The sequence below is a fragment of the Neltuma alba genome, unplaced genomic scaffold (genome assembly GCF_004799145.2).
Source record: "Neltuma alba isolate B1F8T4 unplaced genomic scaffold, ASM479914v2 tig00005726_pilon, whole genome shotgun sequence".
Taxonomy (NCBI): Eukaryota; Viridiplantae; Streptophyta; class Magnoliopsida; order Fabales; family Fabaceae; genus Neltuma; species Neltuma alba.
Genome location: NW_021634209.1, coordinates 1 through 24,354, shown reverse-complemented (window position 1 = coordinate 24,354; position 24,354 = coordinate 1). Strand labels below are relative to the sequence as shown.

The 24,354-nt window shown below is 38.2% G+C and overlaps 5 protein-coding genes across 8 annotated transcripts; 3 read left to right on the top strand and 2 right to left on the bottom strand.

Annotated features, from left to right (window-relative positions):
* Positions 1-264: 264 nt before the first annotated feature.
* On the bottom strand, positions 265-1,873 carry LOC114748542 (RING-H2 finger protein ATL54-like). Its single transcript, XM_028936970.1, has one exon. It carries the CDS (start codon positions 1,525-1,527, stop codon positions 454-456), a length of 1,074 nt encoding a protein of 357 aa, XP_028792803.1. The 5' UTR covers positions 1,528-1,873; the 3' UTR covers positions 265-453.
* A 908-nt stretch (positions 1,874-2,781) lies between these two features.
* Positions 2,782-5,241, top strand: LOC114748539 (RNA-binding protein CP29B, chloroplastic). Of its 2 annotated transcripts, XM_028936968.1 has the most exons (5): positions 2,782-3,340; positions 3,471-3,569; positions 4,142-4,426; positions 4,581-4,738; positions 4,827-5,241. In XM_028936968.1, the coding sequence occupies exons 1-4, from the start codon at positions 2,936-2,938 to the stop codon at positions 4,713-4,715; spliced, it is 924 nt and encodes a 307-aa protein (XP_028792801.1). In that variant the 5' UTR covers positions 2,782-2,935; the 3' UTR covers positions 4,716-4,738; positions 4,827-5,241. The 2 variants fall into 2 exon arrangements, with proteins under 2 accessions (XP_028792801.1, XP_028792800.1); XM_028936967.1 differs by having other exon boundaries at positions 4,581-5,026.
* Positions 5,242-6,658: 1,417 nt separating this feature from the next.
* Positions 6,659-7,472, bottom strand: LOC114748543 (classical arabinogalactan protein 1-like). Its single transcript, XM_028936971.1, has one exon. The coding sequence runs from the start codon at positions 7,371-7,373 to the stop codon at positions 6,954-6,956; it is 420 nt and encodes a 139-aa protein (XP_028792804.1). The 5' UTR covers positions 7,374-7,472; the 3' UTR covers positions 6,659-6,953.
* Positions 7,473-10,579: 3,107 nt separating this feature from the next.
* LOC114748538 (queuine tRNA-ribosyltransferase catalytic subunit 1) lies at positions 10,580-17,517 on the top strand. 3 transcript variants are annotated; one of them, XM_028936965.1, is made up of 16 exons: positions 10,580-10,944; positions 11,282-11,375; positions 11,776-11,954; positions 12,537-12,587; positions 13,337-13,393; positions 13,839-13,959; positions 14,215-14,281; positions 14,403-14,444; positions 14,824-14,929; positions 15,019-15,129; positions 15,570-15,641; positions 15,719-15,820; positions 15,919-15,965; positions 16,092-16,119; positions 16,683-16,864; positions 17,432-17,517. In XM_028936965.1, the coding sequence occupies exons 1-15, from the start codon at positions 10,927-10,929 to the stop codon at positions 16,839-16,841; spliced, it is 1,254 nt and encodes a 417-aa protein (XP_028792798.1). In that variant the 5' UTR covers positions 10,580-10,926; the 3' UTR covers positions 16,842-16,864; positions 17,432-17,517. The 3 variants fall into 3 exon arrangements, with proteins under 3 accessions (XP_028792798.1, XP_028792797.1, XP_028792799.1); XM_028936964.1 differs by lacking the exon at positions 17,432-17,517 and having other exon boundaries at positions 16,683-17,361; XM_028936966.1 differs by lacking the exon at positions 17,432-17,517 and having other exon boundaries at positions 10,581-10,944; positions 11,069-11,375; positions 16,683-17,361.
* A 2,816-nt stretch (positions 17,518-20,333) lies between these two features.
* On the top strand, positions 20,334-21,163 carry LOC114748544 (uncharacterized). Its single transcript, XM_028936973.1, has one exon. It carries the CDS (start codon positions 20,391-20,393, stop codon positions 20,898-20,900), a length of 510 nt encoding a protein of 169 aa, XP_028792806.1. The 5' UTR covers positions 20,334-20,390; the 3' UTR covers positions 20,901-21,163.
* Positions 21,164-24,354: the final 3,191 nt, after the last annotated feature.

Sequence of the window (24,354 nt, the reverse complement as noted above, 5' to 3'; positions counted from 1 at the left end):
TGAATATTTCTTTTAATAAAAATTTAAATATTGATTCATTATGTATTAGTTTTTTTTTTGTAGACCCAATTTCTGAAAAACTTAAGTGGGTGAATGACGATAGAGCCTTGGTGGTGGAAGAGTCTCATTCTCATAGTTGGGCCGTCAGCTTACATATGATACTTACATGAGCCCAATAGGCTTCAGGAAAGAAACAAAGGGCCTCCTCAGTCAGGGGATCATGTGCCTTTCCTCGTTGCGGGGACGTGGGTAACTCTTCTGCCCAAAATCCCAAACTACAAGTACAGCAACCAAACCATTTTAAAATTTGCCTTATTTAAAATCTAACTCTTCCTCAGAACATAATTTTGCTTTGCATGCCACGCGCATCATGCTTGGTGATTGCGAAAATAATGGCACCCCCAACAGAAGACAGAAGACGCTTGTGTGTACAAGTTGTGATGTTAGAAAATTCTAGCGGGCAAGACTTGAATTCAGACTCTTGTAGCCTCTCGTAGATACAATCCTTCCACTGCAGGAGACTGACCTCTTCATCGAAACTGGGGTTACGTGAAGACATTGTGCAACTGAAGAACGACGCCCTGATTTAAAGAGTGTTGAGTATTCACCACCTTTCTTCAGAAGATTGACCGTGTATCGTTCAGTGTCATGGTTTATATCATCAACGGGAGAATCCATCGACACAGAACTCGTTCCTTTTCGTATATCATCCACAATCTGTTCACTCTCGTCAACATTCGGGCACTCCTTTGAAATTGATTCATGAGCGAACTCCTCGGCTTCCCCTGCTTCTCCTGTTCCCTCCCGGTTTTCAGAGTCCACAATAATTAATTCACCACCATTCCGCTCAACTCGGGCGTCTTCATTTCTTACCACCGTGTTGGAGTTCTCCTCCACGGATGAACTCATATTTAAGATGGCTGCACCGGAAGTGGCATTGTTAGGGACAATACCGGCACGACAAAGAGGACAATTGATATGAGACCGCAGCCACGTATCGATACAGGGGATGTGAAAGGCGTGGTTGCATTTTGGCAAGAGTCTCAAGGTTTCGCCTTCCTGGAATTCATTCAAGCACACTGAACACTCTGTTCCTTCGATCAGTCCCTCGCCCTTTTTGTACTTACAAGCCGTGATGGAGTTTATGATAGACTGCTGCAAACCAATTGTGGTGATCAACCAGATGGGGTGATCAACTTGATTCTCACGAACAAACTCATCCTCAAGGCTGTCTGATTGGGTGGTAAAGGATCCATTGCGTCTCCGCCCACACCAGTCGGAGTAGCACTTTACTTTGAGAACGTAGAAACCAACAAGAACAAATACGACAGTGAATAGTGAAGCAACGATGGCCAAGTAGGACGTGATCTGATTACTTGGAGGTAAAATGGGCGGCGGAGGCGGCCGTGGCGGGGAGTAGTGGTCTGGAAAGGAGAAGCAGTTGTACGGGCAAGTTGGTTCACAAAAGTCAGAGCACTCTTGGGTTTGATTTTTTGTGGACGATGCAGGGAAGAGCTTTCTGTGCATCCTGGATCTGGAAGTCTCATGAAAAGCAATTACAGGCAGAATTTGCAAAAAAATGAAAAGGAAAAGTGGGAGTGATGTTTGTGAGAAGCGTGAGATGGGTGTTGTGAGAATTAAAAGAGAAGAAACGATGTTAATAGTTTAACCGTCTCTTTCAAAGGTTTTAGTGTTTGTTGTGATTGGTAAATGATAACAAGTCGGAAAGAAGCTTCGTGCCTCCCTGCTATTTCTGTTGGCTTGTTTAACGACAGATCAATTATGTGGTGTTTGGTTCCAACTGCGGCAGCTTCCGCGAAAATACAGCCATACAAAATGCTTTCATCATCTAGCGTCTCCCCTGTTTCAACTGCAGTTTCCTGTTCCTTTGCTGGTATGCACTGAGTTCCTTTGCATTCCCATGCCAGCTATGCATGAATTTAGGGGATTTATAACACTGAAAACACTTGTCATTTTTATTATTCATGTCTTAAATTTGTCGCGAGTACATTTTAAAGAGGAAGTGAGCACGTACTCCGAGGAGCATGGAGCAGCCTTCGCAAATGCGTTGGTGCTGAGTTCAAATCAGGATGATGATGTCCCATCCTCAAGTTCGGTGCCTCCACTGCAACTCTCCTACCCTTGCAGAGTGCCGCTGGAGATCGCCGGGTTTAGTCCCAAGAAATAAATTTAAGTACCCTTTTGATGAAGCATGTCAGAGTAGTTTATCCCACAGGTGCAATGGTGATCCCAAATCGGTTCAAAGTTTTGTGATCATCCATTTTCAACTGGATTCACATGCAGCGGACATTCTCTGTCCCCCCTGGTTCACAATTTGGATAGAACCAAACGATTTATGTGGAGATACTCTGTTTATGGCCTCATGGTCGAGACTAAGAGGAGACGAACAAATAAACCCAATATTTTTGGGCCTGTTCGAATAAACATCAAATACATAGGGCCCTTATAAAACTTGACCCAATATGAAGAAACCAAAATGAAAAATATCTATTTGCTCAACTAAAATTAAATCATTTTTATTACATTGTTTTATAAACTACGTGGAAGAATAATAATTTGTACAAAACGCGCTTGTTCTTTCTACACGTTTTTTTTTTGGTCAGGTTCTTTCTACGGTTTCAATCACGTAAAAAACCAAAAATCATTTGAGTAGAAACAAAATTGTAAAAGATACCCCAAAAAAAAAAAAAAGTGGAAATCACCATGGGAGAAACGGTGTCGTTGGCAGCAGGTCCCCAATCCACGATGGCGTAATCCCCTGTTGTCCTGCTCCCTTATCCCATACCCACAACCCGCTTCCCGTCGCTGCTGCTTCTTCGGCCCCTCGACCCAGTTGCTTCATGACGCTGCTGTCGCCTTGGAACTCAACGACTGGTAATAAAGAATAGAGTGAGACTCAACCTTTCGAGTGGCAATGGCGCTATTTCGTATCTGCGGCCTCCTGTCAACAGCTAACCTCTCCGTAGAACACCATCTTCGCCCGCTCTCTTCTTTCCATAATTCTCCCCATCCTTCCCCCGGCAATCTCTCGTTTTGTTGCTCGCCTTCCTCATTTCATTTTCCACCTCTCTCCCTTACTCACCCCTCACGCGATAAAACCAAAGAAATTTCTCATTTTCTACCAATATTGGCCACCGTATCCCAAGAACAAGCGCTTACTTCCTCTCCTTCAAATGTTTCCGATGACAGCCAACCAACTGAGACACAAGCTGAAGAATTTTCTCGAACCAGGTTGCTTGCTCAGAACCTACCTTGGACTAGCACTCCTGAAGACGTTCGTTCTTTGTTCGAGAGGCATGGAAGAGTCCTAGATGTTGAGGTTTTCAGTTCCCTCTTTCTGTTTTTCCTTTCCCGTTCCTTTTTATTTTTCGCTTGAGTTCCATTTTCTATTCGCATTCAGCTTTCGTTTTTTAAACTGACGAAGCTTATGTTTTGTTTTTACTCTTAAGCTATCGATGTATAACAAGACGAGAAACAGGGGTTTGGCGTTCGTTGAAATGGGCTCGGAAGAAGAGGCTCTTGCGGCTCTGAATAGTCTCGAATCGTATGTAAGCTGCAGCTGTTGTGTGTGTGTGTGTGTGTTTATTTTGTGGTCTTTTAATTTGTTGTAGTAAAGGTTTTGACTTCTGATTTCATCGATTCTATGGACTTGTCAACGGGAATGGTTTGGACTTAATAATTTTGTTTTGCTTTGTGTCAAAGGTAGGATTAGGCTGTGTTATTAACTGTTGAGGGCACTCTTATGAGGAAAATAGATCATCTCTATTCATGCAAGCTTTTGGAGAAAAACAGGTGATTTATAGTCATGGAGGCGATTGGAGCGTGATATATGCTATAATTTAATATAGCTCATAAGAAAGTGTATATGTTTATGGGGTCTGTATCGTATAAAAATACTATTCCAATTTTTTTCCCAGTATCTTTGTCCAAACACCCGACATGCAATGAATCAATTTTGGGAGGTAGAGGATCCGAACTCTCTGTGGGCGGTCTCTCTTTTAGGATATTACTTGTGATCGCTATAACCTTCTCATATGCTCATCTTTAATTGATTACTTCACTATTCTTAACATTCTTCACATCCGGGGGAGGTTTAAGTTGGATATTGGCTTTTTGATAGGAATACGAAGGGCGTATACTGAGACTGGCATATGCTAGGCCGAAAAAGAAGAAAGCTCCACCTCCTGTGCAGCAGAAGACAGTAACATTTAACATATTCGTTGGAAATTTGTCCTATGAAGCAAGGGCTAAAGATCTCAGGGAGTTTTTTGATTCAGGAAGTGGTAGTGTTGTTTCTGCCGAGGTTATATTTCATGACAACCCTAGAAAGTCCGCTGGTTATGGATTTGTATCATTCAAGTCTAAGAGAGAAGCTGAGGCCGCCCTTTCTGAGTTCCAAGGGAAGGTATCTACGGACTTCATTCTCCAGTGAATTGATTGAACATGCTGAATTCATAATTTTGGTTATTTTCATTATCATTTTTTTTTTGGCTTACTGCTAAATATAGTTTGGAGTGCCAATTTTAACCAAGGATGTGGGTAAAATGGCTGTTCTGCAGAATTTTATGGGAAGGCCAATCAGGGTGGCGCGTAGTAAGCAGTTTGTTAAACAACCAGTAGAGGAGAGTGCGAGGTCTGAAGATGAATCTTCTGAGACCAGCGTGAATGGGGTAGAAGCAGATAAAGCTGATTGACACCATCTTACACTATTGATGTTGTATGATCTTCTGCAGAGCTTTTATTTGTTTGCTCATGTTCATTGATATATAAAGTCGTTGTTGATAGAAATGATTCTTATTTTACAGGTGGTTTGCAATGTACCCTTATAAACAGAGACCCATTTGTTACAAGGATTGAATCGATATGTCTGGTGTTTAATTATAACTGTAATATGACGGCGTTCATTCTGCTTTGTATTATTTATTTGTGGTTGCGGGTTGAAGCTCTTTCCTGAATGCAAGCCTCAAAGGCTCAATGCAACTATGACATGCCGTTACTATTCATAGCTCCAAGAAAGAGTTTGCATTTCCGTAGTTCACTGTGAAAAAATGGAAACAAAAGAGGATTCTGAGGGCCATGTTAGACGAAGCAGCGTCGTGATTTGCCGATTGTTTGAGCTGCTAGGAACTTTGACCAATCACGAAAACCACTGCATTTAAATGTCCTGTAAATTCTGTGCGTCCTGCTTGGTTTGAAGTCGCTATATGCTATATTCTTAAATTTGTTGCGGACTTCCTTTATATTCGTGTTGGATGTTTTTGTGATCAGCAATTTCTTCCATAGTGTACAGGAACGAGGATTGGTAAAGACCTTTTTGATCGGGAGTAGATAGGCAAAACCGAAAACCTGTTTCGAGCCAAGTTTTGGCTGTTTTAATAAATTATTGATGCGCGAAAAATCGCCAGATGAACGCCAAATGGCCAATTTCCGATTTGCAAATCAACAGATGAACTGCTCAAAAACCCAAAGAACAAGAGAGTTTTCAACGTCGATTTGTTGGATGCTAAACCGGTCGTGTCCCTTTAATGTATGTTCACCAGTCTTCTTCCATCCGACGACAACGAGGGATAAGTTCGCTTGGATTTACGAACTGAATCAGCTATTGGCTTTGCAGGCATGGGGGGTTATTTGTAGAAATCATGCAAATTGATTGATTAAAGGAAAATTGCACTTAGATTCTATCAAAGGAATTAAATATAAAAAAGTCTCTTGAATTCATAAAATTATTTTGAAGTCCTAAGAGACTTTTTTGTGATAAATTTTATTTGTTTAATTACCAAATTATTCTTACTATTTTTTTAAGTTTGTATTGACAAGAACAGTGATTGACAACTTAAGATACAATAAGGTTTAAGTCTAAAAAAATATAATTAAAAAAATCAGATTTTATTTAAAAATTAAAAAAAATTTAGGACGTTCCGATCCTGTCTCAGATTCGTCCCGGTCGAGCAAGGACAGGGGACAGATTTTCTGTCAGTGTCCCGGTCCGATCCGTCCCGTGAACAATCCTACCTATTACGATAGTTGTTAATCTTTGTATTGTCAACTACTACTCTTTCAATTTTCAATATAAACTAAAAATAATAATTTAATAATTAAACAAATAAAATTTATTATAATAAAATTCTTTATGATTACAGAAAAATTTAATAATTTTAAAAGATATTTTTGTATTTAATTCTTTTAGGTAAAATCTTAATTATAATTTTCCCCAAACATATGCGTCCGTGTCGCGCTAAAGTCCCCTACAGCTGTTAACCATCATGTGATCGCTATAGTAGCGTAATGGAGACACCTGTTCAACCCTACCTCTCTCTCTTTCTCCAACTTTTTTTTTTTTAAACATCAAAAGTGAGCACTACTCCGACATGGGCCTTACCTTCAGTTGCCTTCGGCGCTTTCTACCGCCTGGGATTCGGCCTTTCACTATGTTATGGTTGAATCTGATTCTCAATTTGTGCCGTTGCTGCTCTGGCAAAGGACCATGATGCGTTTGTTTTATTTAATAATTAATACTGTCCCTGCTGAACTAATGGACAACAAAAGTATGGGATCTGAATCCCTCATATATTTTTAAAGACATATTATTTTTCTCACCACTATGTTATTAAATTAATCAAGCGCGTACGTTTAGATGTAATCCAAGAACGAAGTAGAATTTTAATCTGAAATATCAATAATAAATAATGCAAGTCACCCGCCATGAGCAACGAACAAACAGAATATGAAAATATGATACTGAAAAACAATCAAAATCAACCCCAATACCAGAGAAAAATAATACGGGATACTATGTATAGTACTATCTCGCCCATCTCTAAAATCCTACCTCTCTCACTAAAATACCAAATCAAGAAATGTACTGTGGATCATACTCTCCTTCACATACTAACAATATCAAACCCTACCCATGAAACCACGCTACGACCACCTCAGATCTGAAGAAGAAAACCGGCTGCCACAGCAACAGCGGCTGCAGATCCGAACAGTGCGCCTCTGTTCAGAACGGCGCCGCTCTTGGGAGCCGGAGATCCGGGAGCCTGTGATGGCGTCTCACTAATGCTCGGTGCAGAGGCGGTTGGCGAGACAGTGGGTGAGGCGGCGGGAGCCATCGGAGGAGCAGGAGGAGAGGTGGCTGGGGACGAAGCCGGTGGGGTGACGGTGGCCGCTGGGGCAGATGTGGGGGCCATGGACGGCGGAGACGACACCGGAGGAGAATGTGACTTAGGAGCGGACACTGGGGCCGGGGAGCGCTTAGGGGAAGCGGCAGGGGAGGCGCCGGGAGCATGAGTCTGAGCAAAAGCGGACGTGGCCATCAAGGCCAAGATCAAGAGGAAGACAGAGTTTGCCATTGTGGGAAACTCGAGTGAGTGCGAAGAAGAGCAGAGAGTGAAGACGCAGATGCAGGGTGACGGAGATGGGAATAAGAAAGGAAGCGAGGTATTTATATTGAGGGGTCTTAGGTTTTAGTCGGTTTCGAAGGGTGTGTTTGGATGAAACCAAACCGTGGTTTGGAAAAGTGATTCTGGAGAATAGATTCTGGAAAAAATAGATTCTGTGAAGAATAGATTTTGTAAAAAAGTGATTCTGAGAAGTGAGAGTGTTTGGATAGTTGTTATCAGAAGCACTTTTTATATATACAAATTACTAAAAAAAAGACATAAGTTAATATGATAATTACAGAAAAAATAGATTTTATGATATATTTTAATTTGAAGAAATAAAATTGTTAATAATATGTTTTTTACCAACATAATTAATAATACATAAGATAATATAATTAATAAATAATTAATGTCTATATATATTTATAAAATATAAGATTAAATATATTTATAAAAAATATGTTTATAAAAAAAATAACAAGATACATATCATATAGGCCCTCACACTCTCCCTTTTTTCTCCAAAAGCAAAAAAATTTGCTTTTTCCAAAACCATGGTTTTGGAGTCAAAACCATGGTTTTGACCCAAAACCATGGTTTTGGATTTTGGAGAGGTTGTTTGGGTAGCATTTTCCCCAAACCATGGTTTGGGTCCCCAAACCATGGTTTGGGGTGCTATCCAAACAGAGCCGAAGTCTTCGTGTCAATCAGCGGCGAGTATTTTCCTCGCAAGTCATTCACGGTCAAACAGTCAACCGCGATGAAAGTTGAGGGAGGGCTCGAAATAAAAAAAGGGGAGAAAATTCGTATAAGATAATATCCTTTGATTAACTACATTTATTTTACTTTCATGTATTTTGGGATTTTTCAACTAATACCTGACGACCACAAATCTCGGGATATTCCCGCTTAAATAAGTAATGGATGGGAACAACAACAATCGTGGGTCAAAGATTGATCATCTGGAATTCAAAAATAATTGTACAAAATCTTATCCCAGTTATTCATATTCATAATTAATGTGTTTTACCGGGAAAAAAGGGAAGAAAAAAAATCAGTCCCGGGGCAAGCTTTCCTGAATCGTAGAATGTCCATGTTTATCCCACACGGGCGGCAGTGAGGACTCAGAAGCACCTTAAATCGGATCATGACTGCTAGGGGGAAAAATCTGCATATTAAAGTGAGGTGGAAGCCCATTTTTGGGGTGGCATTTTTGGTTAAATCTCCTTAAATAGTAAATGAAGAAAGTGACAAAATAAACGCATGCGTGGGGGTCGTTGGGAGGACCGAAACCCATTTTTGATATTGAGATCACAAGTGGACCAGGGATTGACATTCTGCGGGGTTTATTTATTAACCTTTTCCGATACGAGGCGTGAATAGATATTGATACGCCACTATGACTACAAGAGGAAATTTTCAATTCATGCAATGTGATTCATTTGCTGTTATTGTTGACAGTTTTGCACAATCATCCTTTGCGTTGGTGTTGGCAGTGGTTTATTTGCCATATATATATATATATATATATAATCGTTGGTAGATGAAAATGAGCACCCCACGTTCCTTCCCTCGCCGTTATCTGTTACGCCGTGTCGGTGACAAGAGGTTCGAGAATATAATAGTAGACGATATGCCTAGGGTCTCATTCTGGGAATAAGAGGATTTTGCGGCCTGAAGAAGGGGGAAAAATTGAATTTTTTCAAGTCACTTTCCATGTCCCGCTTACTCCACTGTTGTCAGATAATTTTGCACAGTTTGATTTTAACAGGTGCTCCTTTATATATATATATATATATATATATCTATATATATACTCCTCCGCTCCTTAATATAAGACCAATTTAACTAATTTGATTAAATTAAGAAAGTTAGGTAAGTTAGTTAATTATAGGAGAAGTGTCACATTTTTCCTAAAATACCATAATCATCTTTCTTAATACCCTCTCTTCCTCTTCTACTTGATTATGGTTGAGGGAGTATCCATAAGGGTAATTTAGAGAAAATTGATAAATATGAGAAATGGGTCTTATATTTAGGACCAAAACCAACATAAGAATTGGGTTTTATATTAAGGACCGGAGGAGTATGTATCTATGTGTGTGTATATATTTTTGTTTGTTTGCAATTTTCCAATTCTGTTCAGGAAAAAAAATTAGTCTGCTCGTCTAAAATCTCGGAATTACAGAAACAATCTTTTCACAGTTTTAATGTTTATTTACAACTCATAAACCATGTAGCGCAATTTTTAGATTTTATTTACACGTGAAATATATTAAATTATATCCACACATTATAAATAATATAATTTGTTTTAAAAATCTTGTGCAAGTCTTATTATTATTATTTTTCAAGTCACCTGTGAGTTTTTATTTAGTACGCCAACATGAGTCCAGATTCTCTTCATCTCCCTCACTTCCAGCTCCCAAACATGAATTGGTCGTCATTTGGGAGTTAATACATTACCATGTCACTCCGGCCACATGGTGTGTTTGTTTGTTTGTTTGTTTTTTTCTTTGTAGCAAAGCACAGTTGGTTTTTTCCGGCTAAAATATACACTTGGTCTTTTAACGTTGTATAAGATTTTAATTTGATTTTTTAACTTTAAAAAACATATATTTGGTCATTTAACCCTAAAATTATTAGGTTTTAATAATAATTTTTTTTAAAATTAAACTTAATATGTTAATATTTGAAAATGTTTTATCAACATTTAAGATCTTAATGTCATCATTTTTTTAAAAAAAATTTAAAGTTAAAAGATTAAAAGTACACATTTTAAAGTTACGAGAACAAATTAAAATTTTGTACAAAATTAAACTATTAACACTTTAGTTTTTTTTTTTTTTACGGGGCAAAGCACAATTAGTTAGTTTGTGGCTTCGTGCATTTGCGCGCGTCCTTCTAAAGAGATTATAGAGGGTTTGATTTGAAGAAGGATTGGCTGGATTCCATAGTCATGCGGTTCCTTAATCTTTTTTGACAGTCAAAAGATGAAGCATATGAAAGAAATAAAGAAACTCACAAATATAAATGAGCATGCCACCAAAAAGGTAGGGAGCACCAAGAATCTGGAACTGAATAAAAGACAAAACCCAATGAAAGAGGATAATGGAGGTTGAAGCCCTCAGCCCATGCAATAGTGTACCCGACCCACCAGAAAGGGCTAAGGTAAGAATTAGTAAGTTTTACTTCGAGGGGAGGCGGGCTGCCGCGCTCGCCGTCACGCTAACGACTAACAAGAAAAAAGCGCGTCCGGCCACCTCTTTCACTTCAAAATTTCATTTCAGAGCCTTAACCTCTAAGCCACCCCAGCCTTTTGCTTCTCCTTTGCCACCCCACCCTCTCCTCAGTTCTCCGTCTCCATATCTTTTCCGGGCGTTTACCTGGCGTTTACTCTCATCACTACTCCCATATACAAGGTAAATTATCAGCTACTTCATATTTATCTCCTGCTTCCTGGTCGGGATAACTTTGGGACTGCCGTGCTTCGCGTCAAAGTAAACGACCATACCATCTCATGGCGCTTCGTTTTGAGGTTAGGCTTCATTTCGAATCTTGCAGACTCATATGCCTGCATTTATTTGCATCCATCGAGCAGTGCGGATACGCTGATGCGCCCAACTCATAATATCTGAACGCGTTTTATATTTCTTTAACAGTGTGGACGACGTCTGGTTCAGTTGTCTCCTGACGGCTGAAAAGCACTTCTGCATTGCATTCATCAGCTCATAAATATTTCTTGCGATGCTCTGAACTGTAGTTGCTTATTATTATTTGGATGAAATCATTTTTCTTAAATATCTCAAGAGCGTGTTCTTGTGTCTATCGTGCCGAACGCGCTAAACAATCTGCTGCTTTGTTTCCTATCTTAGATTCTTGGCAGGTTCAACCGGGCTCGTGCAGCTCGATTGACACTCCCCCACTATGTGTGCCAGACGCCTTTATTCATGCCAGTGGGCACACAAGGTCAGATTTTAAACTGATTTCCTTGTAATTATTATGGTAGGCAAGCAGCTACTGCAAATATAATCTTTCAAGTAAAACTCACCCTTTCAAAAGTTTTGCATACTGTAAGAGAATGAAATTCACTTTTCATTTGGCCTCCAACTTGTTCTTTTTTAATCAAATCTTCGGCGTCAAAAATAGTAATTTTTGAGTTTTGCACGTGATTGCAATTGAGTCATTTCATAGTACAAAATAGCTTAACCACGTTACTTTAAATGTAAGACGTCTTATTATACTCTAATATGCTTCAAATTTTGCAATAAATTATCTTATTATACTATTATCAACTGCTCATCAGTTCGTCATGGTGTACCTAAATTGGTGTATTTTTGCTGTATTTGTATGGTTTATTGCTGGTCAGGAACGATAAAAGGACTGACAACAAACCAGCTCGAGGAGATTGGTTGTCAAATAATACTTGGAAATACTTACCACTTGGCGCTTCGACCAACTTCTGAGCTTCTTGATGAAGCTGGCGGTCTTCATAAATTTATGAACTGGCCAAGGGCCCTACTTACAGACTCTGGTGGCTTTCAAATGGTTGCTATGCATATTTACTATGCCCCTGTTCAGCGCTATATTCATTAGTATTGCGTATTTGTAGGATAGAATTTTTATACGATTCTAGTTCGTCGTACCACATAACTTGTACTAATTGTTATAGTTAACGGACCAAATGTAAGATGCACAATAAGGTGGAAAGGAGGGTTTAAAATAAAGATCTGTTGCTATTGGAGTGTATATATTTCCAAGTGAAGCAAGTATAAGATGGAATTAAATTTGCATTTTTCAGTGATTTGTTCTGTCTATCTTATTTATGTTTTATTTCACGTGAGTGAGGTTTTTGTCTGCAATATTTTATTAAAATGTGTCTTATATTGTTAAAATATGTAGTAGGATTTAGCCGAAGATGGAGTACTATTGAAAGTAACTACAACTATGAGCAATAAAAGTAAAGACGATGATCAAAATGATATTATAGCTAGACTTGTCGTGTGACGTTAATGTGTTATCTTGTTATTTATTCTGGATACATCCTTTTAACTATGATTTAAAAAAAAAAAAAAAAACCTTATATACCAGGTCTTGCCATCTCACAAATCTATTCTGATGATGTTACAGGTGTCACTATTGCATCTTGCTGATATCACTGAAAAAGGTGTGACATTTCAGGTATATTTGAGTTTCATGATATAGACCAGGATTTAAATGTGTGTTTTGTTTGATTCAAGCAAAATGCGTTCTGCTCCTCTTTTGACATTAGTATGCAGTTGAATGAATGAGGTTATGTTTTTGTTTTTCTCCAAAATGTGTCGACTTTTCTCATTGGTTGCCCTAATGGACAGCTTCTGCAGAGATTAATTAAAACCCTATCTTTTTCCTCATTTTGACATTTTTCTTTATCTGAGGCATGGTATGATAAAATAAAATCATTTAACTTTTCCTCCTTGCATAGGTGGTGTTCATGGCTTTCTTTGAAAGGAGAATTTGTATTTAGAAGAGAAAAGGGAAAGAGAGAGGATAAGGAATTAACAATAAACAAATTTATAAATTCATCAACAAAATGAACGCTCACACCCGCATCTCAGACAACTACCCTTTCTCAGGGTAACCATTGGTTAAACCCCTAAAATGCTGTAAGAAAACTACTTGATCCTTAAAAGATGTGAAGGAAGAGCTATTCTTCTAAAGTTGCATCATCATTTTGCTGAATGCACAATATAAATCCAAGTACATTGCACTTCAATGCCAACCGGTCTTGAATCTAAGATTGAAATTTCTTGGAATAATGCTGCTTAGGCATCTTCCAGTTTATCTGAAGATCTCTCATCCTCTCTATTCCAAAATCCTTTTGATCTATGATAATGAACTATACTGCCATTCTGTTTGTTATTTGTAACTAAAGACTCTGTTGTTTTCAGTCACCAGTTGATGGAAAACCAATGCTCCTCACCCCTGAAGAGTCTATTCAGATCCAAGTAGGTATATTATATTAATATTTTTTTCCTGTTATGTTTCTCCTGGCTGTTTCCTTTTGCATCATCCTTAGGAATACAATCTATTTGATATGCGCGGGGCTCTACATACAATGATTGGCTTTAAGTAGAATTGACTTATGTTATGGTTATTTTCAATCCATGGTTTACTAACTGAGAAGGATGCTCCTTCTTTTAAACTTCCATCACTCCATGAATATTTGAAAACTCACACCTCCAGAATTTAAGCCCCTGTGATCAAGAGGCCTTTCAAATACTAGCATCCGGTGGCTATGCTTCACTGCTTACGGTTAAAAATAGTTAGAAAGAATGGAGTAGAACTTTGCCGTGATTGAATTTGTCACCTAACTTTTCCAGCAGATAAAAATTGAAGATCTAATCTGCTCCAAATTCATGTGCTTGCATTTTTTATTAATAAATCCTGCAGAACAGAATTGGAGCAGATATTATTATGGCTCTTGATGATGTTGTTAGGACCACTATTACTGGTCCACGAATAGAGGAAGCCATGTATCGCACACTCCGATGGATAGACAGATGCATAGCAGGTAATTTGTTAGTGAAAAAACCAGCACTCATCTCCTAGGACACTTTATGCATGTATGTATGTGGTTCAGATCTCCTATGGTTGTAATCCTTCAACCACGTAATGACTAAATAACTGGGTATTGGAGAAATTTGGTGCATCAGCTGTGCTGCTCTTCCCTTGATTTCCCAATTTCCCATAAATGAATTTTCTGTTAGTCCAGCGTAATCCTGCTTTTCCATTCTGAATATTTATGTGCATTGCCTTATAAGAACAGCACACAAGAGACCACATGAGCAGAACTTGTTTGGTATCGTACAAGGTGGTTTAGATCCTGTGTTGAGGTAAATATGAGTGCAAACTTCAACTTTTTGGTTTTTTTTCTTTTTTAATCCATAGCCCTTTTCATTGTTTTACCGCTATGGTTGTTGAAATTTCCTTTAAACCATGAGATAATGCAATCAGGGATATATGTGTCGGAGGCTTGGTGGATCGCAATTTACCAGGGTATGTGTCAATTTATTTGTAATGTATGAATGGCTATATTTTTGTCTCAACCTTGGAGTTATTTCCAATGTCATATAGTTCTATGGCTTGATGACTAATTTTAAATCACTTATGGTATGCCCTGTTTAAAATATAGACTGCATTCTATTCATCAAAGAAAGAATATCTAGACGGATTTTTTTATGTGATTATATTGCATTCTTTCATGCATCCCAGAGTCAGTAACATTCAAACACCAAATAGAATTGTCAGATATATAGCTTGTCTTTCTAACCACCTGTTATGAATAGACACAACGCGTGCACAGTATGGCCTCGGAATGGGTAGCTTTTTCATTAGTTGAGGAGCTAAATGGATTATTACTTGTTTCCTGTCACAGCTATGCTATTGGTGGTCTTGCTGGTGGTGAAGATAAAGATTCATTTTGGCGTGTTGTTGCTCAGTGCACTGCTGCTTTGCCAGAAGATAAACCACGATATGTTATGGTCAGAAACACAGACTGACTTTATTCTTGGCGACCATTTTTTAATGTATTTGTATTTACTATTGTGATATTTCGTTGGGCTTGTTTCAGGGAGTTGGTTATCCACTTGATATAGTTGTTTGCAGTGCTTTGGGTGCCGACATGTATGACTGCGTCTATCCTACCCGTACTGCACGCTTTGGCACCGCTCTTGTTCCTGAGGTGCTTAAGTTTTGTCCTGTTAACAGACAGTTTGTAACGTTCTAAAACATCTGGAAATATATAAGTAGATAGGCCTTACTCAGTGTAGAATGTGAGACAGCCAATTTCAACCCATTCTAATAGTTGTATGTGTGCTAGGTCTGGCACATTGCATTGAAAAAACCTATTATTTCACGAATGATGTTGCCTTTATCTGCTCTCCTTTTGTTGAAATTTGCACACATCTCATCAGTAACATTCTAAAAGAATTTCACAATGACGCCTTTTAATATCTGTTCATTCACTATGGATTTGGGAACAACAACAGCAACAAATCTTATTGCACTGGATGGGATTGGTTACATGGATCACATAATGTCATTGTGCTCTATCAACAACCAACTCCTTATATGCTCCTCACTATGAATTTTAGAATTTATGTAATTTTAATACTTTTGTAGGGTGTACTGAAACTTAAACATAGAGCAATGGCTGATGACACTCGTCCCATCGATCCTTCCTGCTCTTGTATGGTATGCTTGTAAGAGCACATTCATGTTTGATGAAAACTTCATAAAACATGCCTTTCAATTTATTTCGTCTCCCATAGGTGTGCAAGAACTACACCAGGGCTTACATCCATTGTCTTGTGACAAAAGATGCTATGGGATCTCAGCTTCTGTCATATCATAATTTGTATTACATTATGCAGGTACGAAACGCTGTTATGAACTGTTGTTATGTATTTATGATTCATGATATTTGTATTCATATCGGTGATTACAGTAAAGGTCCTCTTGAAACATGCAGCTCAGCAGGGACCTACACTCATCAATAATCGAGGGAAGGTTGCCAAAGTATGTCTTAATGATTTCTTCCAATCTTCCTATCTAAATATTCTGATCCAAATTAATGTTTCCTGACCAATAAATTTATCCCTCCTCTATATGGCAATGACATTTTTATTTTTTTTGTTTTTGTAGGTTTGTATGTGACTTTCTACATAATATGGTATTTACTGCTAAACTTTCCCCAATCATAACTGCGCTCTACCTAATACGTGCATATTCTTTTGTTATCATATGCGCAGCAAATAGGCCATACGCCCATGCCTCTATGAAAATGTTAGTGTTTCACACAGCTCCCCCCCCCCCCCCCCAAAAAAAAAAAAGAAAGGGAAAAAGAAATGCTTTCTTGGATCTCTTAGGCATCAGGATGCTCAGTTAAATGAGACTATTTTAGCCTCCCCCACCTTCCGTAGTCTCCTGCCACCGCTTAACCCACGAGTCAATGACCTTGCAGTCGTTATTGAGAGCGGATGGTATGTTTTGGGTAGATTTTACAGAGGCCTTGCAAGGATTGAGACATTGAGCCATTTTAAGCTTAATACTCGTTTTTGCCCCAGACTTGGCCTTGGGTGCCTATTTCTGGAGAGTTACATTCTGATCTCTGATAGGCATTTCTTGCGAGTTTTGAACTAAACGTAGATATGAACTTTCTACTTATATGGATAAGACTCATCTTTTTATAGTTGATATTTGCTAATTAAAACTACTCATATCCTCATGCTGCAGTTCCCGGAAGGTGATGTTCCGGAATGGGTCTGCAATGCTATGGAGGTGGCTGGAATTAACATTTCTTCCTGCTGCGCTCCGTTCTCATCATACCAAGAACACAATTCCGAAAATTGTTTTAGGGAGGAAGAGATGGAAATGAACTCGGGCAGGCTTTGAGGTGGAAAAGGTCCGGGCGGACGGTATACAAATTTTTCCTTTTCGAGAGAAAAAATATAATTCTCGATAATTATACTTAGAGTTCTACTTCTGGAGAGATTGAGCATTTTTACTATTTGAGATATTTCCATATGTTAAAATTTATAATTTGTCATAAATTTTATAATTAATTATTTTTAAAACTTGGGAATGTCAAATTTTACCGTATGATGAAAATGCTCAATCTTTTGAGAGGCAGAGTTTTCTATAGTGACCTTGTAATTACTGGCAGCATAAATTTTGTAACCTTTCTTATGCTGCCTCGGGATTATGCGTACAATCAATACTTTGCCCCTTTTTTGGTTTTACTCATGTTTTACGCATTACAATGGGCGAAAACAATCATTCTCTTGTGCTGCAGCCAAAGACTCTGGTGTTGTCATGTCAGGTTAATGGAATTATAGCATATGCGTAATTTCGGGGACCCACTGTTTCTTATATGTTTATTTGTTATAACCAGTTTTGGTTTATCACGTTTAAAGCTATGTGTATTTGAAATCTGCAACTCCAATCTATCCATGTGTCACTGTTTTTGTCTGGTCACTGCTTAGGTCAATCTATGTGCCGCTGCTCGTAAAATCGAGACCCTCGACCAAGAGAGAAACAAGAGCATTCGTTACCGTCACCCCTTTCATGCTGCCATAAACCAACCTCAATCCTCTATTAACACAAACGTCTATTGAATTCTATTGAATTGGAGTTTGGAGGAGATGGAGTAAAACTTGGAAGAGAAGGGTCAATTGAATTGATTTTTCTCTCTCGTTTTTTTCCCCTTTTGGTGTTTTTTTTTTTTTTTTTTTTGCGGTACCAGAGAAAATGAAACAAGAATGAGACGAATCCTAATATTCAAAAGCTTGTTCTTTTACAAATGTTTGGTGAAGCAAATAGAGTCAAACTTCTTTATGTAACTATTGCAACTCTGATTGAAAAATATATTTCACATTCTTCGTGATTGCATCTATGCAGAGCGTTTCTGAATGAAAATCTTAAATCGTATGTATATTTCCTAATTCTTTAATGCTTCTTTACGTGATTGGATGGCTTTAAACTTGAAAAGCGAATCAGGAAATAATTTGTCTGTTTGTTGGAACCAAATTTGGGGCATGTCTATATGGAGGCTTCAGATTTGGAGGAATTATTCTATTTTTAATGATGACTTCCAAAGGCAAACAAATCCTGTTGATATGATTTTGAAATCTTGAAAATCCTTTGTAATAGCTAATGATTTAGCTTCAGTTGGTAGCTTATCTGTTACTAATGAGTCAGCAACTTGGGAACCATCTCCGGTTGATTGGATTAAAATCAATGTTGATGGTACTGTGTCTTCTATTAAACAAGTAGCTGGATGTGGGGGTTTCTTTATAAATCACAATGGTAAATGGATGACAGGTTTTACATATGGATCAGGAATATGTAATGCTTTGAAAGCCGAGGAATGGGCAATACCTAAAGGTTTCTCTACGGCTCGGGAGAGGGGATTCAAGAAAATAATTCTTGAATCTGACTCCAAAACCTTAGTTGACATGTTATTAAGCAACTCTATACCTGGTTCTTGTAGCTTGGTGTTTATGCAAATTAGGAATATGAAAGCTCTTGATTGGGACTTACAGTTGAGATGCATTTCCAGAGATAAAAGCTCACTTACTGATGCATTATCAAAGGAAAGCCTCTCTTGTTTAACTACCTTAGATCGATGTGCACGACATCTAGTCACTTGCTGCTCATCAACGTTACTATTAATTTGGGCTTTTGCGGTCATTGTTAGCAAAAAAAAGAAAGGCTTATTCTTATCTTAGTCTAGTATTTTTTTTAAGCTGTCAGTAAAAATAAGCAGCTTCAATTTCGATATGGGGGACTTTATGGGAATTTGCTTTTTCCTCAATAAAAAACATGTGGAGTTTAAGACCGCAAATTAATAGTAACGTTGATGAGCAGCAAATGGGTTATTGACTTGTTTTCCTCGTGTGGAATATATTGATTATGTATATTATGGCATGATATGTTTTAAATAAAAAGAAGATTAAAACGCAGGGGCCTTTAAGGGGAATAAATCTACTGAGAAAGTCATTTTTTGATAAAAGGAGGTAGGATCCAATTTGACAGAGGAGATGTGATGGCATTAGATCATGAGGAAGCATGGGCGAAACCAAATGAGGAGACAAGCGCGTGTTATTTTGAAGGTCACCGTCACAGTCCTCGGGGCTTCCTTGTCTTTGTTGCTTCCTCGCTTTGTCTTCACCAACTCCAGTCTCCAATCACTTGTTTCTTTCATTCAATGCCATATGCGTTGACAAGTTTGCCAACAAAAATGCGACATATATTATATCTACTTATCTAGTATAAATTGTATCGCCCAAAATTCATGTTTTCCATCTCCTCTTTTTATCTTATTTATAAGACATTTCTAATATGTTTCACACAGATTAAAAAAACTTAAATTTTATTAATTCTCATTTAAAATTTAATAACTTTTTAATTTTATTTATATTTAATCTATATTATTAAACAAAGTCAACACAATAATAAATAAAAGATAAAATTGCACATCAATGTAAAAAATTTCTCTTAATATCTATAAATAAAATAAAAAAACTTCTTCTCTCTGCTCTATAAACAGAACTAGAGGAGTAATTTATTTATATTAACCATTTTAATTCATACTCCACATTAAAAGAATTTTAGCTCGACACATTTAGGTTGCTTAATCCGTGTCATACATACGTGCTCCTTGTTTTTCAAATAAAGGCGAAGACCATAATAGTTTTTTCTCCAAGATTTTTTATGGCGCACTTAATTAGTACCTGGTCGTGTTCTATTGGAGTTGGACCAAATCTTGATGCCCGGGTTCGAGGGTATTTCCGTAAACAGAATGAGTTTGACGGGGTATGAACAGTGACTTGACCTGCTCTCTGCCTGAACAACATATGGCAGAATCTTATTGGTGACCAGGAAAAAGTACACCTGGCACCCCAAGGCCCAAGTATACAATTTGGCCACCCACTATTGGTTGTCACTTGGCCCGAGAGAAACCCGCCAATAGTTTCCTTTGTGAATAAAAACAATTTTTAAAAATTTCACGAAACGACAGCGTTTGCCGGTTTGGTTGCTTGAATAAATTTTCGGTCCACGCCTACCCTTTCGGTTGCCAAAAAACAAAAATTGAGGTTTTCCACGCCGCCCCTCCCCAAGTCCCCACCAAGATGGGTTCGGGTTCGGCCTTTTCCACGTATATGGTTTCGACCTGCGATCCTCAAATCCCAACCACCGACTCCCCCCGGTGGGCCCCTCCCCACTCAATCACAGGCGTCCATCTACAAATTCCAAAATTCATTTTTGATTTTTCAACTCTTTCCACATGAACCGTCAAAAGAGATCATTTTGGAGAAGTTCCGCAGGAAGCTCCCATGAACTATCACGGAAGCATCGCTCCCTTTCCTCCTCCTCTTCCTCTTTTTCTCTGTATATGAATCAACCTGCTCTCACGCCGGACGATGATGAAGACCTTCAAATATGTTAAACCTGACGAGATTCTCCAAGCGCAAGAACAATGTCGTCGGGCGGTTCAAGCATGACGCTAGCTGCAAGAGGCACCCCAAACACCACCAATCTCCCGGCGTTTGTTCTCTCTGTCTGAGAGAGAGGCTTGCCCAGTTATCTTCTTCCTCGACCTCACGTGCCGCTCCTCCTTCTTCTGCTGCAACTTCATCTTCTGTTTCGTCTTTATCTTCCTATTATTCCTCTTCTTGCTCTTCTTCTTGCGCTTCCCCTTCTGAGGCCAAGACTACCTCATCCATCTCCATTTTCTTGTTTAATGCCAAGCATGGACTCATCAAGAGCAGGTCAATGGCTGCGGCTTCTAGAAGAAGAGATGCGATTGGTGGTGATGATACGGCTGGTAAAAGTCGAGGGTTTTTGTTCAACTTGCTTCGTCCCAGACATAAGAAACCGGAGCACAGAGATACTCATGATCAGCTCGTTCGTTGCACGTCTGTGAGACAAAATGTGACAGTGGCAAGCTAATATGTAGTGAAGATCTTTTCAAATTAGGTCGTTGGCTATCATATTGATTAGCGATTCTTTCCAATTCTTTTTCTACACAAAGCTAGGGAGAAAAAGTGAGATCTTGTATCGCATTACACATGCATTGATCTGTATATAAATTCATGCATCACTCTCTTCGTATCGCGAAAGAGAGAACGATGGCTAGAAAATTTAAAATTAAATTAATGGAATCAGCGAGGTCCTCTATCGTTTCTATTATACGTTGTATATATTGCAGAAAACATTCATCACATGTAGAATTGAATAATTTTATCATCTTTTTTGCTGCTGCTGTTTTGCTCTGTCGATCATAGTTGTGAATGGGCTAACAAATTACTCCATTGTTAATTTTATATATATATATATATATATATATATATGATGAATGAATAAGAGACGCATACGCATTATTAATGGCTTGACTACTTCGATATCTGTTTGTTATTAATTTCTAATCTGCATCATCGACGAATAAATTTTCTCGAGGTTGCAAATTCCAGCGGTTTGTCCACCGTGTATTGGTGTTTGCGACTTTGAATTTTCATATAGTATTAATTTTTATTTAGTCGTCGGTCTTCTTTTTTGGCCAAGATCAAGTCTTTAGTCTTTACACATGCACGAGTTAGTCGTAAATGAAATTGGAAAAGCCAAACCCTACAAGGCAGCTCCTAGAATACCCGTGGGGCCGGCCGTGCACAAACACAAAGACTTGCAATTTCCCCGCTACAAAAAAATTAACTTTGAGCGGTGATAAAAAAAAAAAACACTTTTAGCAGCGACTTTTAGAAGTTTTAATGGTGACAAATATCGTCGCTGAAAGTGATGTCCTAAGAAAAATTAGTTTTACTGACGCCACGTCCATACCACGTTACCGCTCAAATATTTTTATCTTAAATGTATCTTCTTTAGAATTCGAACTTGTGACCACGACCAATCGTCTTACCGCTAATAAATATTGAATTTATTTATTATTATAAAATAAAATATATATTATTAATTATACTTTTAACGATGACTTTTATTGTCGTCGTAGGAAGTAGACTTTCAATAGCAATTTTTTTTGTCGCCAACAAAAGTTGTTGCCATTCTATTTTTTTTGTAGTTGGCACCACAAATTAAAGCTGAAAATAAATGCCCTCTCCCATAGGAAGAATTATGCAGAATTTAAAATTGGAAATGCCGGAAATTAAAGAAACAACACCGGGATCCAATCTTCACGCCTTCGCGGTGGTTTCAAAGGGTACATGATTTCGTGCAAGAAAAATCTTTGCCCTCGGAAAAAAATAAAAAATACTGATATATTAATCGACATTTAATAACAAGAGGTGGCTTTGACATGTACGTGGTAGTGCAACTGCTGATAACATCTGTAAGATGTATTGGCTTACAAGAATGGATTGCTAATAACAAGCTAGTTGATTAAGAGGAATCAAGACCTAGGAAGAAGCTATCGACTCTTAAAGAAGTTCCTTCCTTGATGCGATCAACATTTAGTGCCTATTTAGACAGCAAATCGAAATGATGTGACCACAACTTCATTAGTGGAGTATAAATTTGCATCAAAGACTAGTCACCGGTAGTAAAAAATTTATTTTTATATAAAAGTCAGAGTAATTAATGATAATTACAATTAAAAAAATATGTGAGAGAAAATCAACATGATACTTTTTTTTCCCTCACAATACTCTTTCTTTAATGTAGGCAAATGTGAAAAATTTTATTAACTTACTGCATTTCTTCATGCGAAATGGGGTGTGAAAAATGACTTACATATAGAAACAAATGGAGGCTCAAAGCCATGGGAAACTACATATATAATATACAGGATTCTGACTATGTAGCTCTATATTGAGGGGAAGTATATTTTTTTAACACCTCAACACTTTGATTTGCACAACGAAAGCACGCGTATAACACAAACTATGAGCACGCGCGAGCATATATGTAGAATCACTTAATCTTTCTACCAAGAATAAGAAGACAAACCCAGGCTGGGATGCTACAAATTCATGCGAGTGCTGGAGAAAATACCGAGAGGGATTATTTTAGTTGAGTAGTTGCGTTCATATTCAATTGAATGCACGGTAGATCATCTTCTTTTTGTTTCGTTGCACTTTTCAGCTGATTTTTGTCATATTTGGTCGGCAAGCGACAGCAATCTGCACATCACATCATCTGGTTTTCAGAGGGATTTTTTAATATGGTATTTGTTGGCTGTTGTTTAATAAATACACACCAAACACACTTAGATGTGCGTTTGTGTGTTTTTTTTTTCCTCCCCCCTACCAGTTATGCCATAATGCTTGGTCGACATCTTCAATAGAGTCTAAAACTAGAGAGGCTTGATGGGTGTAATCTCTTCGCCAGAAGGTCATGGGCTTTTAGTCATATTCGTATATCTTTAAAAACCAAAAAAAAAAAATTGCTGTGAACCTGCTTGCGACTCTTCCTTGCAGTAAATAATCTGTGCGTTGAGATCTCACTCTTGTAAGCATATGTGCGTATTCGCAATAAAAGATGGCCTGGTTTTCCTCCTGGTTTGCCAAGATAGCCATGGTCATTGGGAATTGAACACACAAAACACATCCACATATAAGAGCACAGCCTGTGACCTCCCTCCCAAGAGGATTAGTGCCACCAGACCCAAGGGTCTTTGCCGCTCATGGCTAACTAAATTAGTCTTTGAGAGATTCCCAACTCCCATTATGACGTAGCATTCGCTTTGTTCGATAAATAATGGTCTGTTTGTGATAAAATATGTACAAGCACGTAATATTATTTTGATGAGAGCTGTACCTATGTAGGACCAAACTGAGGAAGAGCACACACATCCATGGACAAGAGTCTATGCAGAATGAATGAGGGTGGTGGGCAAGTAATATACAAGTACATATAATATTATTTTGATAAGATATGGACTACGGGCATAGTTAAATAATAAATGTGAAGGCGTGGGATGTTCCAGCTCATAATTAATAAATAGAGAAAGCACGGTCATGATGATCCCTCTCGCTTATTAGGTGGCCGCGGGGGTTTAGCTCAGAGTTGGCAGAATTAAAAAAACACTGCTTGTACAGCACACCCGTGACACCATCAGACTTGTACGGCAATGGAATTTGATCCGCACCGGCACCGCACCGCCTCTCCCAATATTAAAGAGTCAAGCTTTGTGATCGTCTAAATTCTCGCCCCATATGTGCCGATGCTTTTTGTTTTCCCGTCCTGTAGATTCTATAATGAATAAAATGAACATGCAACTCCCGTATAAATCATTGCGTATCATTATTTGCAGTAATAGTGTGGGAGCGGATTCTCTTCAGACGTAGGAGGATTCATCAGATAAAAGGAAAAAGAAATAAAATTGGCTTAGTCGGCCTCGCATGTTAGAGAAGGCCTACAAACATCTCTCTTCTCCAAATCCACTTGACGAGAT

What these genes read in the sequence shown, in the direction of transcription:
- LOC114748542 (XM_028936970.1), bottom strand. Translation starts at nt 1,527, where the DNA reads ATGCACAGAAAGCTCTTCCCTGCATCGTCCACAAAAAATCAAACCCAA.
- LOC114748543 (XM_028936971.1), bottom strand. Translation starts at nt 7,373, where the DNA reads ATGGCAAACTCTGTCTTCCTCTTGATCTTGGCCTTGATGGCCACGTCC.
- LOC114748544 (XM_028936973.1), top strand. Translation starts at nt 20,391, where the DNA reads ATGTTAAACCTGACGAGATTCTCCAAGCGCAAGAACAATGTCGTCGGG.
- LOC114748539 (XM_028936968.1), top strand. Translation starts at nt 2,936, where the DNA reads ATGGCGCTATTTCGTATCTGCGGCCTCCTGTCAACAGCTAACCTCTCC. An exon ending in GAAGAGTCCTAGATGTTGAG is followed by an intron (nt 3,341 to 3,470) that starts GTTTTCAGTTCC and finishes TTTACTCTTAAG; the next exon opens with CTATCGATGTATAACAAGAC. An exon ending in TTTCTGAGTTCCAAGGGAAG is followed by an intron (nt 4,427 to 4,580) that starts GTATCTACGGAC and finishes GCTGTTCTGCAG; the next exon opens with AATTTTATGGGAAGGCCAAT.
- LOC114748538 (XM_028936965.1), top strand. An exon ending in AAGAGTCTATTCAGATCCAA is followed by an intron (nt 13,394 to 13,838) that starts GTAGGTATATTA and finishes TAAATCCTGCAG; the next exon opens with AACAGAATTGGAGCAGATAT. An exon ending in GATAGACAGATGCATAGCAG is followed by an intron (nt 13,960 to 14,214) that starts GTAATTTGTTAG and finishes TTATAAGAACAG; the next exon opens with CACACAAGAGACCACATGAG.